Raw genomic sequence first — 25,401 nt, 5'->3', positions numbered from 1 at the left:
AAAATGGAGAGGCAGGCTTTATACATAAAATGATACTAAAAAACACTAAAAGGAAAATCTCCATTTTTTTCTGGAATTACAATTATCCTATTGTCTCCTAAAAAACCCAGATGATATTAAATTTTTAAAATTAAGGAGAATTAGAATTGTGTTGAACAATGTTTTATTGTTCTGTAACAGCCATGGTGTTCATCGGAGACAGGACCTTGTGTCATAAAACTAGATCTGGATATCACTCTTTGAGTAGTTCCATCTTCAGGAGCACAATTAGAAAGGGGGTGTCAGGGGTTGTAGGAGGGGAGAATGATAACTTCCTAGCTGAAGTTTCTTTCCTCAAATTCCTTCTCACACACTTTCTGTCTCTAAGTAAATGAAACAAAGAGATAAAGTCTAGTGGGATAAAGGCAGAAACAGAATAGTCCTCCCCCAAATATAATAACATTTGTTGACACAGATGCCTAAAGACTAGTGTGAGTCAGCTTGGGCTGCCATAACAAGATGCCACAGCCTGGGCGGCTTCAACAACAGGCGTTTATTTCTCACAGTCCTGGAAGCGGGCAAGTCCAAGGTGGCAGCACACCTGGGTTTTGGTGACAGCTCTCTTCCTGGCTTGCCATTTCCTCACAAGATGAAAAGGAAGCTCTGGTGTCTTCCTCTTTTTATGAAGACACTTATCTCATTTTGGGGGGCTCCTACTGTCATGACCTCATGTACACCTAATTATCTCCTAAAGCCCTACATCCAGAATCACCACATCGGGGGTAGGATTTCAACATCTAAAGTATGTGGGCAGGGGACACAAACATTCAGTCCATTACAACTAGATAAAGATTCTTCTAGATAAATGATTTAACTTCAATGCTGGAAGTCTGTTAGTTCTGGGCAAAGGTCCCTGTTGTCAGTTGTGGTGTGTTTCACTGGAAGGGAGGTGTGCCATTGTGAGCGCCGAGTGACAGGGGAGCAGTGGGCAACGCTCCCTTCTCCATGGAACCTGGAGGATTGCTTGTTTTGTCATTTGGAGAAACCGGTGCATGGCAAGTCTTAGGAAGCCATGAAAAGCATCTTCGACGAAAAAATTGGCTGCCTTCATTCTAGAAAACAAACATCGAAAGCTCCAAGGTAGCTCAGAACCCAAGAGAATATATCAATGGCCTTCAGGAAGAAAACCAAGAGTGTTTGAATACATAACTAGAGACTTCCACTGGATAATGTCAGTAGCAAAAGAACTTCTTAGTGTTGATATCTTGGCTGCATCTGCTTTTCCAGCCCTGGTACAGAAGACGAGAGTCTATGACATGGAGAAAACAGATCTGGAAAGAAAACCGAGTAGTCTTTGCCATACTTAAATTAGGAAATGCCTGATCTTCTCCTACTCATAGCTTCAAGAAACAATTCTCACTCTGATCTTACAGTATCTTTTTTTTTTTTTTTTAAATAGGCTGCACTCCCAGCCTGGAGCCCAATGCAGGGCTTGAACCCACGACCCTGAGATCAACACCTGAGCTGAGACCAAGAGTCGGATGCTTAATCAACTGAGCCACCCAGGTGCCCCTGATATTATAGTATTTAAGGAGTTCTCCAAGATGTCTTCAGGAGATCCTCTCTCTTCAAATCTCTCTCCACTAATACTCCATTCTCCAAAAATTAAGATAAATAACCTTACTTTTTAATCTAAACACAAGCAGTACTCACATACAAATTTCATATAGTATTGTTAGTATCAAGTGAGATAAAAAATCATATAAATCAAATAGTGCTAAATATATAAATAGTAAAATTTTTCCTTAAGATGGATATCCTTGAGATACACTGTAGAGTAAAAACAAACTGAAAACAGTGCATGTATCACATAATTTTTGGGACAAACATATGTAAAAATGGTATTTTCTACAATATATAGGAAGATTTGGGGGAAATGGTCTGGAATGAACACTCCTAACTGAGAAGAGTACTTACCCCAGGGAAAGGATTAAACAACCACCACAAAACAAAAAATCCAAGCATGGGCTTAACCAACAGGGGCTCCCAAGAGCAAGCCTCATTTGGGCCTCGGAGAGGGAAGATACACTATCTTCATGGGTTTAACCGAATGTGTTGGGAAAAATAATAAACAAATATATTTAAATAAAAGGAGAAGGAGACGGAAAAGTAATCACTTTATCCCTTGCTGTCCTCTCCCATTCAAATGATGCCTTGGCCTCCACTTCCTCGGGCAAAGAGAGGCCAAAGCTAGAGTAAACTGAAGTAAATACAAGCCATTCAGTTCTTGGCCGGGGCTTCCTGACCATTTGCAGGACCCAGGGCTAAAGTAACGATGAAAGTCCATATATAATACGTCTAAATATTTAAAAGTTATAAATCAAGCTAGCCCACTGTTAGATGAAATACATTCTATTTTCCTGGGGCGCCTGGGTGGCACAGCGGTTAAGCGTCTGCCTTCGGCTCAGGGCGTGATCCCGGCGTTATGGGATCGAGCCCCACATCAGGCTCCTCCGCTATGAGCCTGCTTCTTCCTCTCCCACTCCCCCTGCTTGTGTTCCCTCTCTCACTGGCTGTCTCTATCTCTGTCGAATAAATAAATAAAAAAAAAATCTAAAAAAAAAAAAAAAAAAAAAAAAAAAGAAATACATTCTATTTTCCTGACTTGACAGATATTCCTGTAAAATGATGTGGAAGATCAGGTCAAGTTAGAGCTCTCCGAGTCCATCACTCGGAGTGAGGCAGCATCAGGAGAGTTGGCTTGAGGTCCATAGGCCACCCTCTTGGTTTTCCACTGCTTGCTTTGTCCGTATGGTGAAGGGCTCTGCACACACATGTGGACCACTCAGCTCCCATGTGGACCACCCAAGCGCCATCCATATCCTTTCAAGCAGCCGCCCTTGGTCTCACCTTGCCCTGGCCTGTTCACTCGGGGTATGCTCCACCCATAGAAAGTTAGACATGGGAAAAAGGCCTATGCAGGCCCTAGAGTAGGCTTAGGACCATTTGGACAGGAAATTTGGGGTCTCTCGTCCCTTGAGTTTCATCTACAAGTTGGGTGGGGGAACAGTCTCCAGAAGGGCACATCCCTGGGGCCCCATTGGCTCCTCATTCTGTGGGAGGTAGGAATGGAGGCAGAGGGCCACTGTAGGGCCCCCTGAAGCAAGTTCCCAGGGCTGGCCCTGGCCTAAGGTCAGTACTATTCTTTGCTTGGGGGACTCCTGGACTCAGGTCCTGTTGAGTTAAGGGATTTCAGGGGTTATTTTGACTACATTATGTATAGAACCCATGTCAGTGAATTAGCCTCATTTTCCCCACTTTGTACAAAACATGGATAGTAAAAATATGAGCAATGCAGCCAGCATCAAGACTTTCTCCTCTGTGAGAGATGCCCAGGACTGGAATGGAGACTGATGAATTCATCTTATCATGTCATTTCACTGGAATAGCAGGCAGAATTGTCGACACTGTGTAAATCGTTCTCTCTCCCTCTTTTGCAGACCAAGTAAGGTTGAATTTACCCAAGTTGAGTGCAAATGATGTGATTCTACTGCACTAACCATAAGATCTTGTTTCCTGTTTGTATTAGTTATTTACTGCTGCATAACAAATTACCCTGAAATTTTGCTGCTTAAAACAACAAACATTTGCTATGTCGTAGTTTGCATGGGTCAGGAATCTGGAAGTGGCTTGGCCCACCAGGGCTGCAGGCATGAAAAGACTCGACTGGGGTGAAGGATCCACTTCCAAGCTCACTCACATGGTTGTTTACAGGCTTTAGTGCCTCACAGGCTGTTGGATCAAGAGTTTCAGTTCTCTGGGCCTCAGTTGCTTATCATATCATGTGGGCTTCCTGGAAGCCAAAGAAGGAAAATTTCAAGAAGGGGAGAATGGTCAAGTGAGTCAATGGCATATGGAAGAGCGTACTTCAGATCTAGCAGCGGCAGGGTAAACTGCTGACCTTAGCAAGAGTAGGCAGTGGGTCAGGAACAATGTTACAATTGGTTGAGAAGTGAATGGGAAGGAGGGAAAGGGAGATAGGGTCAGTAGATCCCAAACCAGGGTAGACCAACAGGTGCTGGGTTGGGCCATCTGGGGAGCTTTTAAAAAATAAGCCAATTCCTTCTAGTTAATTACAATGTATTATATACTTGAAAGTTGCTAAGAGAGGAGATCTTAAAAGATCTTATCACAAGAAAAAAATTTATAACTCTGTGCGGTGGTAGCTGTTCACTAGACTTAGTGTGGTGATCATTTCACAACATATACAAATATGGAATCACTATGTCGTATACCTGAAATTGATACAATGTTTTATGTCAATTATATCTCAATTTAAAAAATACCAGTTCTGACACATCCCCCCTTTTGGGAGGAGAGGCAATGAAGCTGAGGTTGAGAAATGTTAAATGACTTGCTCAAATTCCCATAGATCGAAGAAGGCAGAGCTGGGGTTAGAGCTCAGGCTCATGTGGAAGCCAAGGCAACACACTAGTTGGCTCCCCACAAGCCCATGTGAACATGAACCAGCCTTTCACTGACAGCTGGTGGCCCTGTGAGAGTTCCATTATATGATCTATTAGAACCCCAGTTAGCTTATATATAAAGAGGGTGTAATGTTTACCTTGTGTTGTTATTGCAATGATTAAGATAATTTATTTTTAATGCCCTCTTGCCAGAGACCACTTGGAATACACCCATAGTTATACAAGCTGGACTTATTACTCATTGCATTGAGGGAAATGTACACCATAGGACACCATGAAGGTGTCTCAGCAAGAGGGTGTTAGAAAATATTATTAAAGGGTTTGGGCTCTTGTTAACTGACTTGGGAGCAGGCTTAAGAAAGCAGGGATAATTCTATGAATGTGTATCTTCATAAATCTTAGCCATAGAGAGGGCAGGCTAAGGCCATGACTGGCCAAGAAGCAGCAGTCCCTCTTAGTAGCCAGGATAGTGTATGTTTCGTATTTCGTGGCTTGGGCCATGTTCACATTTTGTCTGTGTTCAGACATGATTACTGAGTGGCCCTGTTCTTGTCTTGATCCATCATAGTCCCAGAGAGGCCTTGTCTGATGTTGATGTTCAACTGGAGAACACCAAGGCCCAGTTACAGTGCCAGGGCAGCTCTTTCTCAGAATATAAAGTATCGACTACAGTGTCGGACTCCGGGGTGTTCCACCTTGGGGGTTATGACTTTTACTGTGCTCACGCACACTGCCAGCGCAGGACCTTTGAGTCACAGTGAGGCAGGCAGGGGGCTGAGACATTTAGAGGAATCTAAAAGACAGATTCAAGCTGCAATGAGCCATTTTCGTCCCCAGCTTCAGGCATCACAGGAAGCCATTTCCAGGAGGTCAGGGGTATTTCAGTCTGTGGAGAATTTCAGAAACAGCAAAGAGAAGGCTGCAAATGAGAGGGCCCATCCTGGACTCTGCTTTTGCCTCCTTCCTGCAGTAGCCCTGTAGTGAGCCAGACCTCGGCTAGATGCTGGGACAGCCAGCACTTCATGGAAGACAGACAAGCAACCATGCTGAAAAATGGGGCGAAAGAGAACAGTGTGCGGTGAGGGCCGCCAACCCTCCAGGCAGTGGTTCCCACGCTTTCCTGAGCATTGGAATCACGTGGGAATTTTTAAAATATTGATGCCTGGGTCCCACTTCACTGATTGAATTGGTGTGAGATGCTACCTGGGGCATCGCTATTTAAAAAACTCCCTGGGTGGTTTAATGCATTGCAAAGTTCGGGAACCACGGGTTTAATCCATCCATCTTTACGGTTTGGGGAGGGGGGCGGTCACGCAGACGTTCATCTGATCAAAGCTGTGGTACCTCATTCCAGGCACTTGTATTTTAGATACAAAACCTGACAGAATTTCAGGGGGTTTACAAATCCTAAGAAGAAAATCTGGAAACCCCTTGGTGGTGGTGGTGGTGGTGGTGGTGTCTCACGGTCCCCAGTGAAAATCCCCAGATACGGGAGTAGCCAGCCCACATCAGGACGACTTGAGCTCTCCGACCCCTCCTCAAAGAATGGCGCTGGTCCTTCTTCACCGAAACCGCGCCTCATCGAGCCGAATTCCCTCAGGGCGAGGGCGCAGACAAGCAGCCGAGGCTGGGCCGGTGTGCGCACGTGTGCGAGTGTGCACGCTGGTGTGCACGCCGGTGTGCACGCGCGGGGCCGCCGGCGAGCGTGCGTTTCCGTTACCGGAGCCTCGGCAGCCTTCAGCTGCTGCTGCCGCTGCGGATGCGCGCCCGGCACCCCCTCCCAATCAGTCCCCTCCCCCGGTGGCTCTCGCTCGCCCTCTTCCCTCCCCCCGCAGCGTCGGCCGCCTCCGAGAGTGCAGGGCAGTGCTCCGCACGCGAGCCCCTCCAGCAGCCGCCCCTGCGCGCGCTGAGCGCAGAGCCCGGGGCGCGCGTGGCGCCCCCTCCCAGCTGCAGAGCGACGATGAGCCGCGGCGCGGGGGTCGTGGAGAGCAGGTGAGCGCATCTGCGCGGCTGGGGGGTTCGGAAGGAGAAAAGGCAGAGCGGGGTCCGGGGACGGCTGGGCCCGTCGACGTGTTGCAGGAGAGGCTTTGCCCCCTTCGGCAGCCCCAGCCCCTCTCGGGCTCTGCCCTTGCCCTGCGCGGGCGGGGGCGAGGGCTCCACTCCCGTCCCGGCATCCCTGCTCCGGCCGCACAAACAAAGCACACTTCGGCGGCGGCGCCTGCCCCGCGCGGCCACAGAGCGGGGGGAGCCAATGCGCCGCCCGTGCCCGACTGCGACCCTCTCTATCCCAGGCCCGGGGTCTCGGCGGGCGGCACCTGGGTAGGGCAGGCGGCGGCGGGGTCGCGCACAGGTGCCCGCGCGGGAGGCGGCGGCGCGCAGCTCCGGAGGCCCCGCGCCCCCGGCCCGGAGGCGGGGCCTACAGGCGGCGCTGCTGCTGCCTGCGGCCGCGTTTCCCTCCGCGTCGGCTACTCGGTGCCGCGGCGGTGGCAGGTGGGCCCTAGGTCTTCACATCCTCCTGGTGGAGGCGGCTGCGGGCGGGCGGCGGGTGCCGAGGGGGGCAGGTCGCCCGGCGGCGCCCCCTTGCTCCCCGCGGGTGGACTCGCGCGCTTCCCGCCTCCGCGGTGACTCTCCGCCCCCGAGGCTCGGTTTCTGCTGTCCTCATCTGCCCCTGGCTCCCGGGCTTCAGCTCTCGGGAGCCCCTGCGTCCTCTGTACCTGGAAGAAGACTTAGGAGGGCGCTCCAGGAGGGTGCCCGGGGTTTTGCTGAACACTGTCGGCTTTTTAAATTGAGTCAAGGGTAGGACTAGTTCCTTTAACGCCCCCCTTGCCATGTGTGGAGGCCCTACCCCGGCAGCCCCTCACCCCCCTTGTGGCGCTAACACAAGGTCTCGCGCACAGAAGGCTCCAATCGACATTGCTTGAAGGATTTCTATTACTGTAAATGTAGCCAATGCCTCTGTTTGTCACCAGACCTTTATCTTTTTTTAAGTTTTTTTTTTTTTTTAAGATTTTATTTATTTGTCAGAGAGCGCGCGAGCACAAGCAGGGGGAATTGTAGGCAGAGGGAGAAGCAGACACCTAGCTGAGCAGGGGCTCCATGTGGTACTCGATTCCAGGATCCTGGGATCATAACCTGAGCTGAAGGCAGTCGCTTAACCGACTGAGTCACCCAGGCATCCCTCTCCAGAGATTTAAAAGCAGTTGCTTTTTGCATGGGAATGTTTATTAAGAGGTAGTTTGGGGGTGCTCTAAGGAGATTGTGGGCATGTTCTCCAGAGTTCCTGTCATCTGTAAAAGGAGGCTTTTATCATTGGATGTAGTGTTTCGGCACGGCGTGTGATGGGCGGTTTGTGAAATATATCCTTTAGGTAATCCTCTCATTGCCGTTAAGGGCTTGCAGGAAGTCACCCAAAGCAGCGCCGAAACGCTCAGCAAGGATTCAGACGGCGGACTCTTTTCTTCTAGGACAGTCACTGCTGCAAAACCCAAGTTTCGACAGGAACAGCTAGAGCAAGGAGAGACTGCCAAGGTTTAAAGTGTTCAGGACTTCAGTTTTTCGTGGATCATTAAACATCAGGCCCACTTTCTCACAGGGAGGAGGGAGGTTTGTTTTTCTGCCACTGTCCTTTAAAACACTGTTGCAATCAGGAAGGCAACCTAGAAAAGTCTGTGTGTAGATAGGTTTTACTATTTGATTTCTTGATGTGAGAATCATGAATAAAACCACAGTAGGACATGAACTGAGTCCACATTGAACATCAACAACTCTTCTTATAGAGGTATCCACCCAATAGCAAGTCTTGGGAGTGATTGTTAAAGAGAACTTGGAATAAATTATCTCTAGAAGTAAAGGTTCCCCCTGCCAAAGCAATAAAGGGAGGAAGTGAATTGAAATGTAGTATGTGACATTAACACAGTCATTTACACAAACAGAGCTAACTGAATTTTTCTGCTGGCCACTCAGAACTACCAGCCCTTGCTTGTCTTACTGGAGGATATGGACCTTCGCCACCTCTTTCTGTGGGGTTAGTCCACCATCTCTGATCTTTCTGGCCTCTTCAGGGAGATTGTTGCTAATGTGTCGTTTTCGTGTTTCAGCACGGCAACAAAGTCCATAAAATTCAGTATCAGCCAAAGGTGAGGTGCAAGTCTCTGTAAACTGTAAAGCACCCTACAGACGCTAGCTACTGTTCGTTGCAGTTTTCCGTAGCTGCACAGCGTTCCATTCTCACATTTTTGGCCATTTAAGCTGTCTGTTACAGATTTTTTAAATACTGAGGAAGAGAGTCCTTATGTCTACCCTATTCTTTCTGTCATTTATTTGTTCAGTGGCATTTTTTTCATTGCAAATTATATGCCAAACCATGTGTTGGATGCTGGGGATATGGAATCCTTGGCTATACACACACCCTCACTCACACTCGTTTTTTTCAGTTCCCAGCCTTGTAAACAAATGACAGCATAGCAGTGCAATAACTCCATTAATGCGGGTGTATATCATCAGATGTTGTTGGCTCAGGGAGGGGAGAAGAGAAGTTCCTTCTACAGGGCTGAGTCATGGGAACTCCCCCACCCCGCACATCTTTAGCCCAGGCGAGCTCTCCTTCTTGTTCAGTCTGGGCACTCAGGATTTCTTTCTCTTCTCTTTCCCTCCTTCCCTTCTTGTCTTCTCACTGCTGGAAATGTCCCACCTGCCTCCCTTCTCCCTGCCAGCCTGGTTCTAGCCATTTTCTCTCCTGGCCCCGCTTCCCTTTAGGGTACATTATGCAAAGCTCTCACTGACAGGTACAAGAAGGAAGAAAGGAGTAAACCCTGAAACTGTTTCTCCCAATTTCTGCCACCCCACAGCTAGCTGCCTTTTAGGCCATATCAGCAATGCAGTTAGCTTCTTTCTCTTGCTCCTCCACCAGCCAGGGTCCTCCATTCACAACTGTAGCTTGTAAAGCCAAAGTCCTAGATATTTTCCTTTTTGTTCCCAAGATGCCGAAAACTCTGTGTGTGTGTGTGTGTGTGTGTGCACAATCATACAGAAAACACAAGCATTTTAAGTGGCACATCACGTCATGAAGTGAACACATAGATGTGTTCACCACTGCCCAGGTAAAGACATAAATCAGGGCACCCTAGAAGCCCCTCTCATACTCCAGTACTCAGTCCTGCTTCTCCTTCCCAAAGGAACAAGAGATTACTTTTGCTTGTTTGTAAACTTTATAAAAATAGCATCATGCAGCATATAATCTTCACGTCTGGCTTGTTTTGTGCAACATTGTTTGTGAGATTGATCCACCTTGTTGTATGTAAGCAGTTCTTTCATCCTCATTGTTCACGGTTCCGTTATACGATTACATCACATTTTGTTCATCCATTTCTTACTCTTAATGAGCATGGTAGTTGTTTCCAGTTTTTGCCTATTACAAATAATATGCAACGAATCCTTCAAACTTGATACGGAAAGAACTACCAGTTCCACCATTATTTTTTTCCTGTTGGAGTCACTTAACAAGGGGATGGGGTAGGTGAAGGAGCCAGCCTGTTGAGCCAGCCCTGTGGATTTTCCATCGTTGCCAGCCCTAAGTACCTTTGGAGGAACCAAAGACTGTGCTCTTCTCCAGGGACCTGAACACTGAAGAAAAAAACCCATAGGATGGCTTCTTTTGTGAGTGAGCTGATTGGAAGTGGTGATCTTTGGTAAGAAAGAAGAAAAGAAACCAAGTCATGATGGGAAGCTGGCTTGGTTCAGGAAGAATCCTCAAGGGGGTGGACAGTTGGTGGCTCAGGGTTCCCACATCTCTCCTGTCCCCACTCCCCCACCTGCCCTCACCTTCCGTTTGTTGAGTCTCTGATCTGCCCCAGGGCTGGTCCTGGATGGCTTCCCACGGATGGAAGTCTTTCTGTCCTGGCTTGTATGGAGGGGATTTTGGCTTCTAGAGCTCAGTTCTGAATGAAGACATTTTCTTTGGAGTGGGCTTTAAAGTTACGCAGCCCCCTGGGAGGTTTTTGTCACCTAGTACTACAACTGCCTGGACAAGGGGACTGGCTCTTGTGGCCTAGGGGACTGAGGTTTTCTTGGTGGAAATGCTTAGGCCTCTGGACTCAACACAAGCAGTGTCTTAACCTGCAAGTTGTCAGAGGGTCGCACAGGTTCAGGCAGTCCCCATGTAAGACGTTGCGGATGGCAGATTCTGGGACCCTGCACTATTGACTTCCTCCTCTGCTTTCAAGGTATCAGTCTTCCCAAGATGGAAATGTAGAGACTACTCAGCAGATTGGATAATTGCCACTTAGCGTCCTGGGGGTTACCATCAGTTTGGTTACAGAGTTAGGATTTCTCCACCTCCTTGACCTTCCTCATCTCCTGCTTCTCTCCCCCTGACTACACTTGCTTTCCTCCTGTTCCTGGACCTTGATCCACTCCTTCCTTGTCTCAGACAGGAGTTGCCCCCACTACTCCCAGTTCTTCTCTCTTGTCCATTTCTGCTGTCCTTTGTCGCTCAGTTTAAATGTCACTTCCCCAGGGAGCCCTCCCCAATTCCTCAATCTTAGAGGAGCTCTCTTGTCATTCTCTCAAAGCACTTCCTGTCTCAGATACAGGAAGTCAGGCTTCCCCATCAGGCTGATGGGCTGGGGCACGCACAGACCAGCTGCTTTGTTCACTCTTATCTGGCACACACACTCCACACATGCTAGTTGAATGAATGAATTGATGAAGAAACCAGGAGACCTGACACAAGTTGTGAGATTGTGTCTGTTTATAACTTGCTCTGTGATCTTGGGTATTTACTCACTTACCCTCTCCTAGATTCCCATCTCCCCCTGTAAAATGATGCATCAGCCTGGAAGATCTTGTAGGTTTTTTTCATTTTCAGCTTTTTTGAGCCTAACAGCTAGAGGATCCTGTTTATGGGGAGGCAGCGCTCTTTGAAAATGCAAGATGGTCTTAGCATCATGGCTTAATTGGCTGTGTAGTTAGTCACATGCCTGTGATCGTAGCATAAGAGCCCAGTTCTTCCCAGTTCCTCAGAGCCTGCTCTGGGCTAACACTACAGCTTATGTTTGTTTTTAGTTTGCTCTTCCTGCTCATGTACAGATGTATTTGTTTTCTGATCTGTCTCCCTCCTCCATCTGGGTGCCCCCTGGGGACAAGGTTCATGTGTCTTGCGTTACTTTTATATCCCCTCTGCCTAACGCAGCACCTGTCATATGGTAAATAGGCATTTGTTAATTGAGTTGATGGAAAAGAGATCTATATTATAGAGAATATTACTTGCATTGGGACTATGCCCTGGGAAGTATAGTTATTTCACGATTGTGCATTTTAACTCTAGTTTGTGACTAACAAAATCTTTTCCACTTTCTTTAACTGATTTACTTATGGGTTTTACTTTCCTTGTTATGGTCCTTTTTCTAGAAGGTTAATAGGGGCTAAAAGAAGTAAAATACCGCTAGGGTTAATTCTGGTGAAAAGTTAGTTAGAAGAGGATTTGGGACTTATTATGGATGTAATTATGCCTAAAAACTCTGTTTACCTACAGTTGAGAATTACCTCCATAGGCAGTCGGAACCTTAGTAGGAGGAAAGACTGGTGTTTTGTCTTTATTCTGCTTCGCAGAATTTTTAGCTTTTTGTTGTTAAACTGTACTGATAAAGACTTGGGCTCTGCAGTCCGATGGACCAGGATTCTTGGATAAGTTACCTAAGATCTCTGAGCATTATTTCCTCTTCTGTGAAATGCGGATACTACTAGCCCGGTGTCAGGCACTTAAAAGATGGTCGTGATGGTTAAATGAGCTAATCGACATAATGCCACGTCCTTGGCTTAATTTCCAGCGCACTGTAAACATTTAACAAATACAAGCCATTATCATATTAAGGTTTTATTTTTACTTTAAGGATTGTTAAAAATCTCTAGGTGGACACTTACTATTTATGGAGCCAGGTTGGAGTGAAATCATTCTGGTGCTTAGGCTGCAGAGTCAAGCCGGCAGCCGAGGTGGGAGAAGGGGCTTCCTGGGAGGTTGGAGTGCTTGCATTCTGGTTCTTGTGCGTCCTTCACTGGCCCCATGTGGGTTTGGCCACGTGACCGAACATCTCTGAGCTGAGGCATCCTCATCTGCACGTGGGGTGGCAGTCCTTGCCCTGCCAACCTGGCAGAGCTCGCGTGAGGAGCTAGTGCTCCCGTGGGTCTGAAAGCGCTTTGGAAGTTTTAAGGCCCTGCGCCTACGTGAAGATTTGGTGTTGCTCTCAGGTTTCATTTCATTGCAGATATGACTTAATTCTGACAACAATTGGTTTTACTCATTTGTACATAGTTTCATAGAATCCACATTTTCCAACAAACGTGTAATAAACACCCTCATTTAATATTAGCCCTTTGAGGTTTGAGGACTGTTCAGGGATTTTACTGTGCCAAGATGCAGGGTGTTTTTGTTTCCCCCTTGCCCTAAGGGGAAGGGGCTGCACCAGTCTGGGGCCTGGAAGCTGATAGGTATGAGGCAGCATTTGTATTTGATGCTGGTGTTGGAACTGCAGTAAGATTCTACCTAGTAATAATGCCGGGGGCCACGTCAACACTGAAGGAGTTTCAAGGGCTGAGTAGATGTCCATGCCCCTTTCCTACTTATCTTCAGCCCCTGAATTACACTGAGAACATTTGAAATGGGTGCTCTCTAGCGATGGTTGCTGTGGTTTTACTTTAGAGCAGTGCCCACGGAAGAAGAGAGTGTGGGCACCTAGCATTCATGCAGTGGCAAGAAGCCCAGTGGGTCCTCTAGGGTCTGCCTGCCCCGCGTGGCTTCCCTGAGGCAGGGCTGGGGTAGGTCGGGGAGCCGCCTTGGGGGCGGACTCCTCCTCATCGGGTCTAAGCCCCTCCCAGTCCCTGTCCCGGGATTGGTGTCGGTGTTTCTGTGCAGGGAGCTGGCCTTCTACCCCACAGCCTCACTCATCACAACTTGGACACCACTCACTCTCACCTACTTCATGGAGAAAATAAAGGTTTTATGCAGAGGCTTTCTGGATTTTAGCAAAAGTTGTGATACGTAAGCAGACGAATATATGTCTGGAAACAGATAAGCAGCTGCAGAAAGGGGAAAATGAAAGTGCTAGGAAGGAGAAGAACACAGTTTGGTTGAGAACACAGAAGTGGGTTTTAACTAGGCGCATTTTGTGCAGTAAGAATGGCCAACTTTCAATCCATGTTCTCATAATTATCTTCAAATTAAAAGGCATAGTGGCTGCATTATAAGAGGTAGGAGTCAAGAGAAAAAAGATGCCGCGGTTGGCTTGTTCTTTTGTACATTTCATTAAAAACCATATTTTAGCCTTTCGTAGTTTCTTGAAGCATTTCCCAATCACAAGCTCACCACCACGGCCTGACCTTTTGAGCAAGAGTTGAGGATTAAAAAAATAAAAGGATTTAAGTCTGAAAATGAGACTATATGTATTTCCTAGAACCATGGAGCTTGGGAAATACCAAATACTTGGGGAAGTTTACCAGCGTAAAATCTTGAGTCAAGGAGGTTTACAACATCTGGGGGTCCCAACTGACTTGGGGGAAGAAGAGGAGGAAAAGGGAAAGCAATTGGTCTGCTGCCTTTGCTGTCTTGGTCTTTAGTTTGCTACCAGGGTTGGGATTTGGGGGTGGAGTGGTGGGCAGGGAGGGAAGGCATTGGGCCAGGCAAGTACATGGGCTTTGAAGTTATAATGGCCTAGAGGCAAGTGCTCCTTTTCTAGTTGTCAGCTCTGTGACCCTGAGGAAGTTAATTAACCTGTCTGAGCCTTGTTTTGCATTTGTAAAATGGCCCTCAGAGGCTTTTTGCGGTGATTAAATGAGAAAATAAAGATTTTAAACACGTATAAGTGCAAGTAACGTCATTGTTGTTTTCTTCCTGTCTTTTCATTTATTCATCAAAGATTCTGATTCCGTGGGCCCAGAAAAACTGTTTTTAGAGGGTACCTCACTGAGTGGCTCTAATGTTCCTCAGACTATACTTTGAGAAGTGCTGTTCTTACATGATGAATAGGAGTTTTGGCATCAAGGGGAGGGAAGAGCTGTCATTATATGCACACACAACTCCAGGGGGTACCTCCACATCATAGTACATGTTCACGGAGCCCCCAGAGTTGGGGCACATGACTTGCGAGGCCATAGGCAGTGATCCTGGATGGGGGGTGGTGATACAGAGAGTGGGGGGTGTGTGTGTGTGTATGTGTGTGTGTTATTCAGGGAGTGCTTGGGACACTGCGGATCGTTCACTCTGGGGGAGCGCACAGGTGGGAGACAAGGGAGCTGGTTGGAGGTCCTTGCACGCCCTGCCAAGGAACTGAGGTTTAGCCAGAGACTCGAGAAGCCGCAGAAGGGTATAAGCAAAGACAAGATTAGACCACACTGATAGTCACGTGCTGAGCCAAGAGAGGGAGACTGCAGGCACGTGTAATAAGTATGCGAAAATTACCATCAACTAACCAGGAGAGAGCCAGAGAGAGAGGGAGAGAGGGAGGGAGAGAGAGAGGGAGTGCACTTGAACTCAGGCAGAGAGTGTATGTTGAGGAGGGGACAGATTTGAGAGAGTCTAGAAGGAGGCTCAGGAGGACTTGACTGGCTGCTTGATGAGGAAGAGGGGCAGGAGCTGGTGATGGCCAGAGGTTCCAGGTAGGTGCCCCGGGTGGGATTCTCTGCGAAGGCAGGTCAGGCGGAGCAGGTTCTCAGGAAGAGGGAAAGCAGTGACTGAGTGCCGACCGTAATGAAGTTAAAGTACTGAAGTGCCCTCCAGGCCCCGGGCACCTGGAACTCAGAGGAGAGGCCGGGGAAGGAGGTGCAGATTTAGGACCAGAAACCCTGGTGTGAAGGGGCGCCCTGAGGCAGTGTGAGGTGGGAAGAGGAGGGTGCACAGCGTGACTCCAGGTCATGTCACTGCCTGAGAGGCTGGAGCGGATGGAGCCAGGGGATGAAGCGCACGGAGAGGGGAGAGGTCACTACAACAGGGGAGGTGGGGGTGGCAGCACGCCAGGTAAGGAGGGACGTGGCAGCCACGGAAAAGCCTGCCACCTACTTCATCTAATGAGGCCGTGGTCACTGAAGACTGAAGAGGGCCCACTGGGTCTGTTGGCCGGAGTCACCGGTAGTGTGGGAGAGCAGAAGCCAGGGAGCTTTGAGTCCAGGGGAGAATGGGGAGCCGGAGGGTGGAGACCATGTGCCTAGGGTACAGAGAGTTCAGGCCGTGGTGAGGACAAGGGAGAGACCTTCTAGTTACATGCTTGCTACCAGAGCCCTCAGTGCTCTGGTGCCATATCTGAGGGAGGAGGCCAGAGAGGCAGATCGAGATGATCTAGGAGGAGGAGGGTGACTCACAGAACCAGATGGAGGGCTGGAGGCCAGTGCAGGATGGGCGGTTATGACTGTGTGCCTAGGGATGTGACAGAGGAAAGCCAGATGGCTGGGCACGAATGGCAATCCCGTGAACCTTGAAGGTGCGGTGCTGGCTCCTGGGGGTGTGACGGGAGGAGAAGGGGGTCAGGCACACCTGAGAAGTCCCACTGATGTGTTTGGCTTGGCTGTAGGTGGATTCAGGCCACAGGTGGAGAATGAGAGGGGCAGGAAAACCATTGAGGAGGGATAGAGTTCTTGAATTTGCAGCATTTCTGGAGCAACAATATAATGATCATTTTGAAGATTTTTGTAATTTATATAAAATTAGTATCAGTTTTTTAAAGTCTTTTTCTTTTCTCATTCTAGTGATGACCATCACAATGCCTCTTCAGAAGAAAAAGGTATGGTACTCCTAAGTCAATGTTGAGTCATTCGAAAACTTACACTGTATGAAGCATTTGCAGTTTATTTTACTTATGGACTGCAGCTGGTTTGTTACCTTCAGGCATTCACCGACTGCTGGCTTGCAAGCTGGCCTCCCTACACGGAGGGCAGGGAGAGACTGAAGAAGGAGGCAAACCGCTCCAGCTTGGTAGGTGGCAGTTTTCATAAGCAAGGGAACTGACACAGCAGGCTGGTCTTGGTCTGCTTGGTGCTTTGAAGCTGGGCAAATGTTCGTTCATGCGTTGAGCATGTGTGTCGGGATGGGTCCTGGGGAATCAAGGTGGTAAGACATGGCTCCAGGCCTGGCAGACCAGCAGCGAGACAAGCAGCGGCTGTTTGCCAGTCAGATAAATGTAACAGGAGGGATCACAGAGGAGGCGTGGCTAACTCCGTGGGGTGGACGACAGCAGAAGTGACTTTGGGCTGGGTCAGAAGAGATCCCTGGGCACTCTGGAGGAGGGGCTTGGGGGAGGGACTTCCAGGCAGTGGGAAGGTATCTGGAAAGGCTTGGAGAAGGAGTGGCAATCATCCTGGCATTCAAGTTTGGGGAACAGGGGAGTGGTTAAAATAGATTGATTCTAGGTGAGTGGTTCTCAACCCTGGCTGCATGTTGCAATCATCTGGAGACTTTAAAGATAAATACTGCTGTTCAGGACCCACTCCAGACCAGCTAAATCAGAACTTCTAGGGAAGGGCTGAGTCCAGGGCACGGATGTGTTGAGAAAGCTCTGCAGGTGATTCCAAGGCACCACCGAGGTTGAGAGGCACTGTTCTGTGCTTCTAGCCCTGGAGGACCATGGCCACGTCCCATCACTGGATTTCCCAGCATCTGTCCCTACATAGTCCGTGCCTCACCCTCCAGCCAGGCACCTGCCTCCCACTCCCCCTCTTTGCCCACATCCAGTCAGTCACCAACTCCCAGGGGTTGACCTGCTGGAGTAATAATAAGCATGTGTGTAAGTGGAACAACGTGGTTCTGGCAGGTTCCGGCCAGACTGCCGGAGCTGAAATCTTAGCTCCAGACTTCCTGGGGGCGGGTGGTATGGCGGGGGTGGTCTGGCCTCCGCTTACATCACTGGACAGTCGTGAGGAGAAATGTGTAAATACATGTGAAGCATTTTACATAAATACATGTAAAGTATACATACACAAAATGAGTAAATAAATATGAGTAAGTGCATGTAAATGAGCAAACATGTATGCGTGCCTGGCACACGGAGCACTCAAAACAAGCTATTAGCTGCTGTTACTGTTGTTCTCATCATTATTCTCAGATCTTTTCCTTCCTCCGTGTAACTGCTGCCACTCCTTCCTTATGAACATGGAGAGGGAGGGTTTGAGAATAATGCTAATAGCTTTCCATGTACGTACTTGCTGAATCCTGAGCCTGCGTGGAGGGGGAGGCAATGTCTGGACACTGGAAGGAGGAGGGAATGAGGAGTGGGAGTGGGGGAATGAGCCTGGACGGCAGGTGGGGCCTGGGGAGCCCCTGAGGTCTGCCGGCAGAGGTCCAGGCGTCCCTGGAGATGGAGGTCAGATCTGATTGGAAAGTGGGTGCTGTGCCTTCTGAGGGCTCTCGAGGGGAAAGGAGGCTGGGAATGGGGAGTGGGGCCTGGGGTGTTAGTAAGTGGGGGGGGGGGAGGGGGGGGGAGGGGACAGTGGTGGCAGAGAGGAATTGCAGGGCCGCCAGTGGAGAGCCCTGAGAGAGGTAGGAGAACCAGGACAGACTTCACGGGAGGGCCATGTGGGCAGGAGGGAGTGTCTACCTGTGGGAGCCATTTTCTGGAGGTTAATGGTCCTTTAGGGACATCAGGGAGAGGATTTCCAAGTAGCTGTAGAAACAGAAGTGTGACTACAGTGAGCTGAGGCACTGAGTCGGGGGTGAGGAAGTGGAGGGAGCATTCTTTTTTTTTTTTTAAGATTTTATTTATTTATTTGACATAGAGACAGCCAGCGAGAGAGGGAACACAAGCAGGGGGAGTGGGAGAGGAAGAAGCAGGCTCCCAGGAGAGCAGGGAGCCCCATGTGGGGCTCGATGCCAGGACTCTGGGATCACGCTCTGAGCCAAAGGGAGACTCTTAGCGACTGAGCCACCCAGGCTCCCCTGGAGGGAGCATTCTTGGGGACCACTCTTTCCAGGAGTAGTTGGATAATATGGACTACGTTTGTCCTGTGCTGTGGTCAATGGCATGTTCACTCCAGAATTTCTGCCCGGTTGTGTCCTTGGCCTCGTGCGTGTGAACTGTCCAGATGTGCAAATGCAGGAGCCAGACAGGAGCAGTGAGGGCAAGTCATGGCTGGGTAGGGCTCGAGCAACAACCAGATAAATGGGTACTGCAGCCAGAGGGTGTTTGGAGCTCATACTTAAATAACTCAAGTATGTTTCATCCAGTTCCAAAGAAAAATAAGCCCCCTCTTACAGGAACCAGACTAGTTTTGGACTCAAAGAAAATTTATTAAATTAAGAAGAAATTTGTTGAGTTCGGATCTATTTTATAATATGTATACTTTAAAAAAAAAGTTCTTATTTTTATTCACTGTGTACTTCCCCTGGTGTGTTTCTATTCAGGAGAGGACAGCAGCTCTGAGAGCAGCTCGGAAAGTGAATCTGGTGAGTCATGTATGCCTTTCCTTAATCATGGAATTCTGGTGAAACCTCTGAGCCTTGATTTTTATTTTAAAGTAATACGTCCCTTATATTGTTTGAGGACCTATTACCAGCGTGGTTTTGTGAAGTCCTGAAGAAGTACGTACATGGTAAACACTTCCTAGTTGGCAAGCAAAGTGGGAGAACAGGATGAGCTGAAGAAGAAAGGCAGGAAATGGTTGCTATTGGCGAAGGCCAAACATTTTACCTATTCTCCCATTAGCCCGTGTTTCCTCTGGGTTGTCAAAAGAATTTGATTTAGACTTTTTTCTTTTTGTAGATAATGAGGAACCAGAGCCAGAACAAACAAGTGAGTATATCCTTCCTCTCGATTTTATTTTTTGTTGTTGAAGAAAGGGAAGGATCGCCTTTGGGATTTTTAAGTTACCGATTGCTTGTTCGTTTTCTTGTTTCTGTGCAAAATTAAGGTAAACATTAGGAAACTTCTCTCCGTGTTCTGAAAATGCGAGCTCACGACACCGGGCGTACAAAGCATGTGCTCGTGATCTGCATCGAGGCCGAGACTGTCCGTGTGCAGCTGTGCTCTTAGGTTCCCTGAGGAGGAGAGATTGAGGGGCCGGCGTAATCTGCAGCGCAGCTGCAGGCGGCCCTCGCTTCCTTCTGCGGTGCTCGCTGCTCCCAGATTAGGGCAGGCTGAACTCTTTGCTGCTGCAGACGTACCATTTGTGGTTTAGAGTTTCTGGCATGCTGTTCTCACTATTTGTGAACAACTCGAGTATGAAACCACTTGAAGGGGGTAGATTCTAAATATAAAATATGGTTTTTGTCTAAAGTTTTGTGAGTGACTAAGCTTGTATTTTAAGTGATTTTATTTTAGTGTAGGATTTTTCCCCCCAGTTCTTAGACTATGATCTGCCTGTGAACACTGTAGCAAGGCAGTCAGAGGGCTCCTTTGCAATACTTTAAAGTAAATGAAGTCTCTTCACTCAGAAGTCCTGTATGTAATCCGATTCTCTCTGCAGTTTCTCAGTGGAGAGCCTGTGATGGTAACTAACTTTCTTGCAGTCCTGTTATACACTGATAAGCTGTAATAATGTGTGTAGCACCCTCGTGGAGATGTCATATTCTGATACCCATGAAGAAAAAATGTGTGCCAACCCTCTCACCCCCAATTCTCTGTACATTATGGATTATTTCATCCTTCAAAGTGCAGTCAAATGTCCAGCCTTCATAGATTGGGTTCAAATAGAAATGAAATGAGAAAGCTTGTGTTGGGATCAGGTTTCTGATATTATCCCTGGTAATAACTGGGTAAAGGGCCATAGGGACATGGAGTCCAGAGTCAGGACTCTCAGGATCCAGGAGCTAGGCCTGGGTCAAGGCCTCGCCCAGGCAGGCAGTGTAGGTAGAAGGCATTTGGAGTCAGTGAGACTCAAGATAGGCTCAAAACCGGGTGGGCGGCTGCAGTCAGTGTGGTCAGCAGGGCATATGTAGAGCACGGAGGGGCTGGCCCTTGGATGGATTAGACATCTTAGTATTCTTTGGCAATCAAAGTGCCCTGGCATCTTCTGTGGGTGGGCTGAAGATGTTTGTCGTTGGAGCCCCAGGTCATGGAAGAGGTCCTGCCTTCCCCAAGATTATTTCCTTTGTTGAAAGGTCTTTGATCCTTCCCATTAGGAGAGAGATCAGAGAGGTACCCTCCCATTCACCTCCATTCTCAGGTCAGGTGGAAAGACCAGGTGGGCTACCTTGAAATGATTGCTCCTCTGTGGGCTATCTGGCAACGCAGGCCCACCCATCCTCCTCCTGAGTGGATATGCTTTCTACTTACAGGCATGAACTCTGGGGTCACCCGGGTCTTACGATTGAAGGGTAGCTGTGGTTGATGAGTTGGGGAGAACCGCATCGATTTCTCTGCTTCGGCTGGGAAGACCTGGTCAGAGACTTCGTGGTTAGGATTCTCTGATCTCTTTCACTTTCTCTGCTCCTAAGGCAGAAAACCATGGGGTGTGGATGAAATATAATGTAGACATATAGCCAATCAATAATTTAGAATTTTATGATCCTTTATAGGACAGTGACTGAGGAAATATGATTGGAGAATGGTGGTGCAGGGGTTGGGTCAGTATTTCGAATCTATAGTGTTCTGAGTCTAGGACTCCGAATACTTCTAGTCTCTATTTACCACGTTACCTTAATGCTATTTTTAAAAGCTGGTTCTCTTGTAAGCCCTGGTCCCTGGATCCTGGCCCGATAGGCCAGGAGATCAGTCAGCTTGTGTGTCCGGGGCTGGAGCTCTATTCTGGGGGGTGTCTGTATCTCCTGGGCATTGGTGATGGCATAGGACCTTGTATATGTGTTGAGGAGTGCCTTACCCATGGGGTGACCCTCCCCAAGGTTGTTTAGACCTTTACAATATAAAACCAAACATTTGACACAGTAGGTCTTGCCTTAAGTGACAGGGTTGTTGTCTAGAATTCTTGAATTTTTTAATAAGTTCCACCAATCACCATAGCAAAATAATAGTTAATAATAGTTATCTAATAATTACTGAGCATTAGGGAAGTCATTTAATTTGCCTAGATTTTGGGGTGGTGTTATTATTCTAATCCCCATTTGATACATGTGGAAAGTGAAGCATGGAGAGACTTAGTAATCACCAGAGAGCCTAAGCTCATGGAACTAGTTTCCAGTGTAGATAATAGAAAAAATCATTGCTGTTCCCTTTCTTTCTTTCCTTTTTAAAAGATTTTATTTATTTATTTGAGACAGAGAGAGCGAGCATGAGTGGGAGGCGGATAGAGAGAGGGGGGAAGCAGGCTCCCCGCTGAGCAGGGAGCCCAACGTGGGACTCGATCCCAGGACCCTGGGATCATGACCTGAGCTGAAAATAGAGGCTTAACCAACTGAGCCACCCAGGCGCCCCTGCTCTTCCCTTTCTTAATACATTTTTGTCTTATGGAATTCTAATCATTCAGAAAATAGCGACTGAGCACTTACCAGGCCTTAGGGATGCAGTCTTCGTGAAGCTTACATTCTGGTAGGGAGAGAAACAGGAAGCAGAAAACACTAAACTACAGTGTGCTGATGGGGAGATGCCCTGAAGGAAAATGAAGGGGGCAGAGTGAGTATGTCAGGCAGGGGGAGGGGGAGTGTGCGTGTGTGTCAGGAAAGCCTCTCAGGTAAGGGGATGTTTGAGTTGAGACCACAAGGATGTGCCGGGGGGGGGGGGGGGCAAGCGACATGAATATTTGTGGGGGGAGACAGTACGTGCAAAGGCCCTGAGTCAGGAGTGTGCTTTGGGGTGGAGAAATGGCCGGTAGTGACTGAAGGGCAGCAGGTGCGGGGAGGCAGGCAGGAGATGAGGTAATGGAAAGCCAGGTCATATAAGGCCGTAAGGAAGGGATCTGCACGCTAAATCAAAGCCTTACAGTCGTTCCGGTTTAAGTGTGCCTAAAATCAGTTGTCAGTTCTGTCCAAGCTGATCTCTAACCCTAATAGCTGGAGGGCTGATGCCAGCCAAGCATTATCTTGGGCCATGAACGAATCTTCAGTGGGGGCTGCAGCTCTTCCGTGGAGACACTGGCCGCGGTGAGGTAGAACTAATGGAGAGATTGCTCAGATACCCCTTCTTGTCTTCACAGATGGGGAGCCAGGAGGGCCTTGCACGGAAGTTTCTGCTCAGAGTAAGAACCGGGCAATGCGCTTACCCTCTGGTTTCCTCTGCTTCTCTCCCACGCTTGTATGAGAGGGTCAGGTGTAAAGGATGATGACAGAGCCTTTGCTGCCGCATAGAAAGATCACATAAAGATTGATGTGCCAAAATGGGGTACCCTGAAACTCGAGTCACATTCAAGCTCATTTTCACACCTTACACTTACAGTGGGATTGACAGACATAATGTGTCATGGGTCATTGGATTGACTCGTGGAGGTGTTTAAATACGTGTTTAAAGTTCTGTTGGTTGGGAAGCTGAAGGTGGGCTTGAGTAGTACACGGTTTACCCAGTGACTGACTTGTGCCGATGCGTGTGTGATGATCTCGTTCACAGCGGAAGAGTGGGAGGATAAAGAATTGCCCAAAGATCCTTCACATTCAGGTATACACTAACGTTTTCCAAAATACTCTTTGAAGTATTGTTATTGCTGGGAGGCATGTTCCTTTAAATTTTGTCATCTGGTCATATCACATATATTTATTAAGAAATTTGTATTTGAGGGGCGCCTGGGTGGCACAGTGGTTGAGCGTCTGCCTTCGGCTCAGGGCGTGATCCCGGCATTATGGGATCGAGCCCCACATCAGGCTCCTCCGCTGTGAGCCTGCTTCTTCCTCTCCCACTCCCCCTGCTTGTGTTCCCTCTCTCGCTGGCTGTCTCTATCTCTGTCAAATAAATAAATAAAGTCTTTAAAAAAAAAAAAAAAGAAATTTGTATTTGAAAACGCCTATCACGTTCATATAAGTAAAACTTTTTCTCTATCGTTTAGAACTTAAAAAAATCCAACCTTACTGTGAACACTGTAATGCTGAAAATGTAAGTATCTTTTCATTATAGAATATGATTCTCTAATTTGCTTAAAGAAAATACCATTTACTTGTGTATTACTTGCTTATATGTGTGTACTTTTTCTCCAGAAACACAATGAACAAGTGACCCCCAGGCTCCTTTCCCAGGAACAGTTTTTGTAAGTAATTGCGAATAGAGAAGACTTAACATCATCAGTAATTTAACTTCGTACATAAAAATGACCCCAGGTAGGGGAAACACCAAACAACATAACTAATTTCACACACTTTTTGTAATTACTTGGACTATTTTCTTTGGTAGTGTTGCTTCTTCAAAATGCTATAGAATTTCATTAGTGCTTTTGAATGAAATTAAAACAGTGAAATTAAAACACAAATAATTTTAAGAAGTCCTCTTCTGACTAAACATAGGACTAAAAAGGTGTTCTTATCTGTCCAATGCAGACTGAAGTTGGACGCAGAGGGAACTTACCAGTGCACGGAAACTGGTCTGATATTTGAGGTTAACAGAAAAGTTGACATCAAGTATTGCGTTTTGTCCTGGAGCAAATATGCAGACCTGGTTGTTAAACCCTGGGTTGTCGGTGGACCCTTGTTTGATGTTAAATGTGACCCAACCTGTCTTACCTCCATTCAGTTTCCACATTCCCTCTGCTTGGGTCGTAAGTACTTGTTTCCTAAAAGTCTAATTTGTACGTGCGTGTGTGTATATGTGAGAGTATGTGTGCAACCCGTGTACCGCCTCGAGCGCTAATTTACCTTCATATTTTAACAGACCATGATGCCAACATGACGTTCAAAGTCTTACATGTTAATAGTTCTGGAGCCTCGTTAGAGTCTACTGTGGATCATTCTACAACCCACGTCAGATGGCACGTGAGCTCCCTTTCTCCTGTGGGACCTGTTATTCAAAGTGAAGAGACAGTTTACCACCACGGGGCTGTGATTCTCTACAAAGCCATTGACCCTAACCCATCCTTGTCTTTTCGAGTGTACATAGCAACGAATAATGAGTCCTTCATCAAGGTAAAGTTAATGAAAATGAAGAATAAGTGTTGACTGCTTTGTGTTCAAACATGATGCCATGTGTATGTGGGTACCCTTCCTGTTGATTGAAGTGTCCCCCCGCTGTGGGTCTCATTTGGCACTGCTCTAAGAGGTTATAGGGTCAGTGCCTACGTGTGTGCCAAGTCCTCCAATTCCTGGAGGGCGGTCATTCTGATCTAAGGAGAAGGGGGCAGGGCTCTGGGACTTCAAAGGGAAGGAATGCAATTCACAGGAAAATGAAAAAGAGTAAGTGTTTGGTAAACAAGTGTCTGCTGGGCCACTCAGAAGCCATGGGACATAGAGGACTTTGATCACACAGGCCTTGCTGCGTTCCTCCCTGTCTCCTATACCTAGTTCATGTCCTAGTGTAGTTATCTATGGTGACAGTTCTGTCCCTGGAGTAGGCTCTCTATCCAAATGCTTTTAGGCAGTTGTTGGGGAGGTAAAGAGCTTTTCCTGAATCTGCTGGGTTTGGATTGCTTTTTTAAAAAAATTGTTTGAATTAATTAAAAAATCCTGTAAACATACAGCATCCTATTAGTTTCAGGTGTACAATATAGTGATTCATCCATTCTATACATTACTCAGGGCTCATGATGATAAGTGTACCCTTAATCCGCTTCACCTATTTCACCCGTCCACCCACCCTTGATTGCTTTTTAACTAAGAATAATCTTCATGCCAAAGTGGCCCATCTTGGGGTAGCCGGCCCTTGGCCCCCTTCAACCTCAAACTACCTATTTCCACTGTTCTTAGGTTATAGTGTTTTGATGGCTTTAAACATAGGTTATATTGATGATAATTGGCAATCTATATTAAAATTTAAGAACTCTATTAAATAATAGGTTTTTAGTTTCTTCCTAAGAAGGTAAAATATGCTTCCTATAATTTTATTAAAGTTAATACTTTCAGTTGGGAAACTCATCTTCAAAGTAGTGTAAAAAGAAT

The 25,401-nt window shown here is 47.5% G+C and overlaps 1 protein-coding gene across 2 annotated transcripts in view; it reads left to right on the top strand.

Annotated features, from left to right (window-relative positions):
* The first annotated feature begins 6,268 nt into the window (after positions 1 to 6,268).
* The window catches only part of LOC123801559 (uncharacterized), a 31,700-nt gene continuing 12,567 nt past the window's right edge, over positions 6,269 to 25,401 (top strand). The window contains exons 1-11 of one of the 2 annotated variants that reach the window (XM_045811647.2): positions 6,269 to 6,458; positions 16,197 to 16,231; positions 16,318 to 16,422; positions 18,844 to 18,885; positions 19,202 to 19,231; positions 22,527 to 22,568; positions 22,934 to 22,981; positions 23,367 to 23,413; positions 23,515 to 23,564; positions 23,851 to 24,068; positions 24,182 to 24,432. In XM_045811647.2, coding sequence (XP_045667603.1) covers positions 6,427 to 6,458; positions 16,197 to 16,231; positions 16,318 to 16,422; positions 18,844 to 18,885; positions 19,202 to 19,231; positions 22,527 to 22,568; positions 22,934 to 22,981; positions 23,367 to 23,413; positions 23,515 to 23,564; positions 23,851 to 24,068; positions 24,182 to 24,432 — 900 coding nt within the window. In that variant the 5' untranslated portion in view covers positions 6,269 to 6,426. The remainder of the gene's footprint in view (positions 6,459 to 16,196; positions 16,232 to 16,317; positions 16,423 to 18,843; positions 18,886 to 19,201; positions 19,232 to 22,526; positions 22,569 to 22,933; positions 22,982 to 23,366; positions 23,414 to 23,514; positions 23,565 to 23,850; positions 24,069 to 24,181; positions 24,433 to 25,401) is intronic. The other variant, XM_045811666.2, reaches the window with a different exon arrangement.

This window comes from Ursus americanus, chromosome 20 (assembly GCF_024610735.1).
Source record: "Ursus americanus isolate L20-20 chromosome 20, mUrsAme1.1.p, whole genome shotgun sequence".
NCBI classification, from domain to species: Eukaryota; Metazoa; Chordata; class Mammalia; order Carnivora; family Ursidae; genus Ursus; species Ursus americanus.
This window is presented reverse-complemented; position numbering and strand designations above follow the sequence as displayed.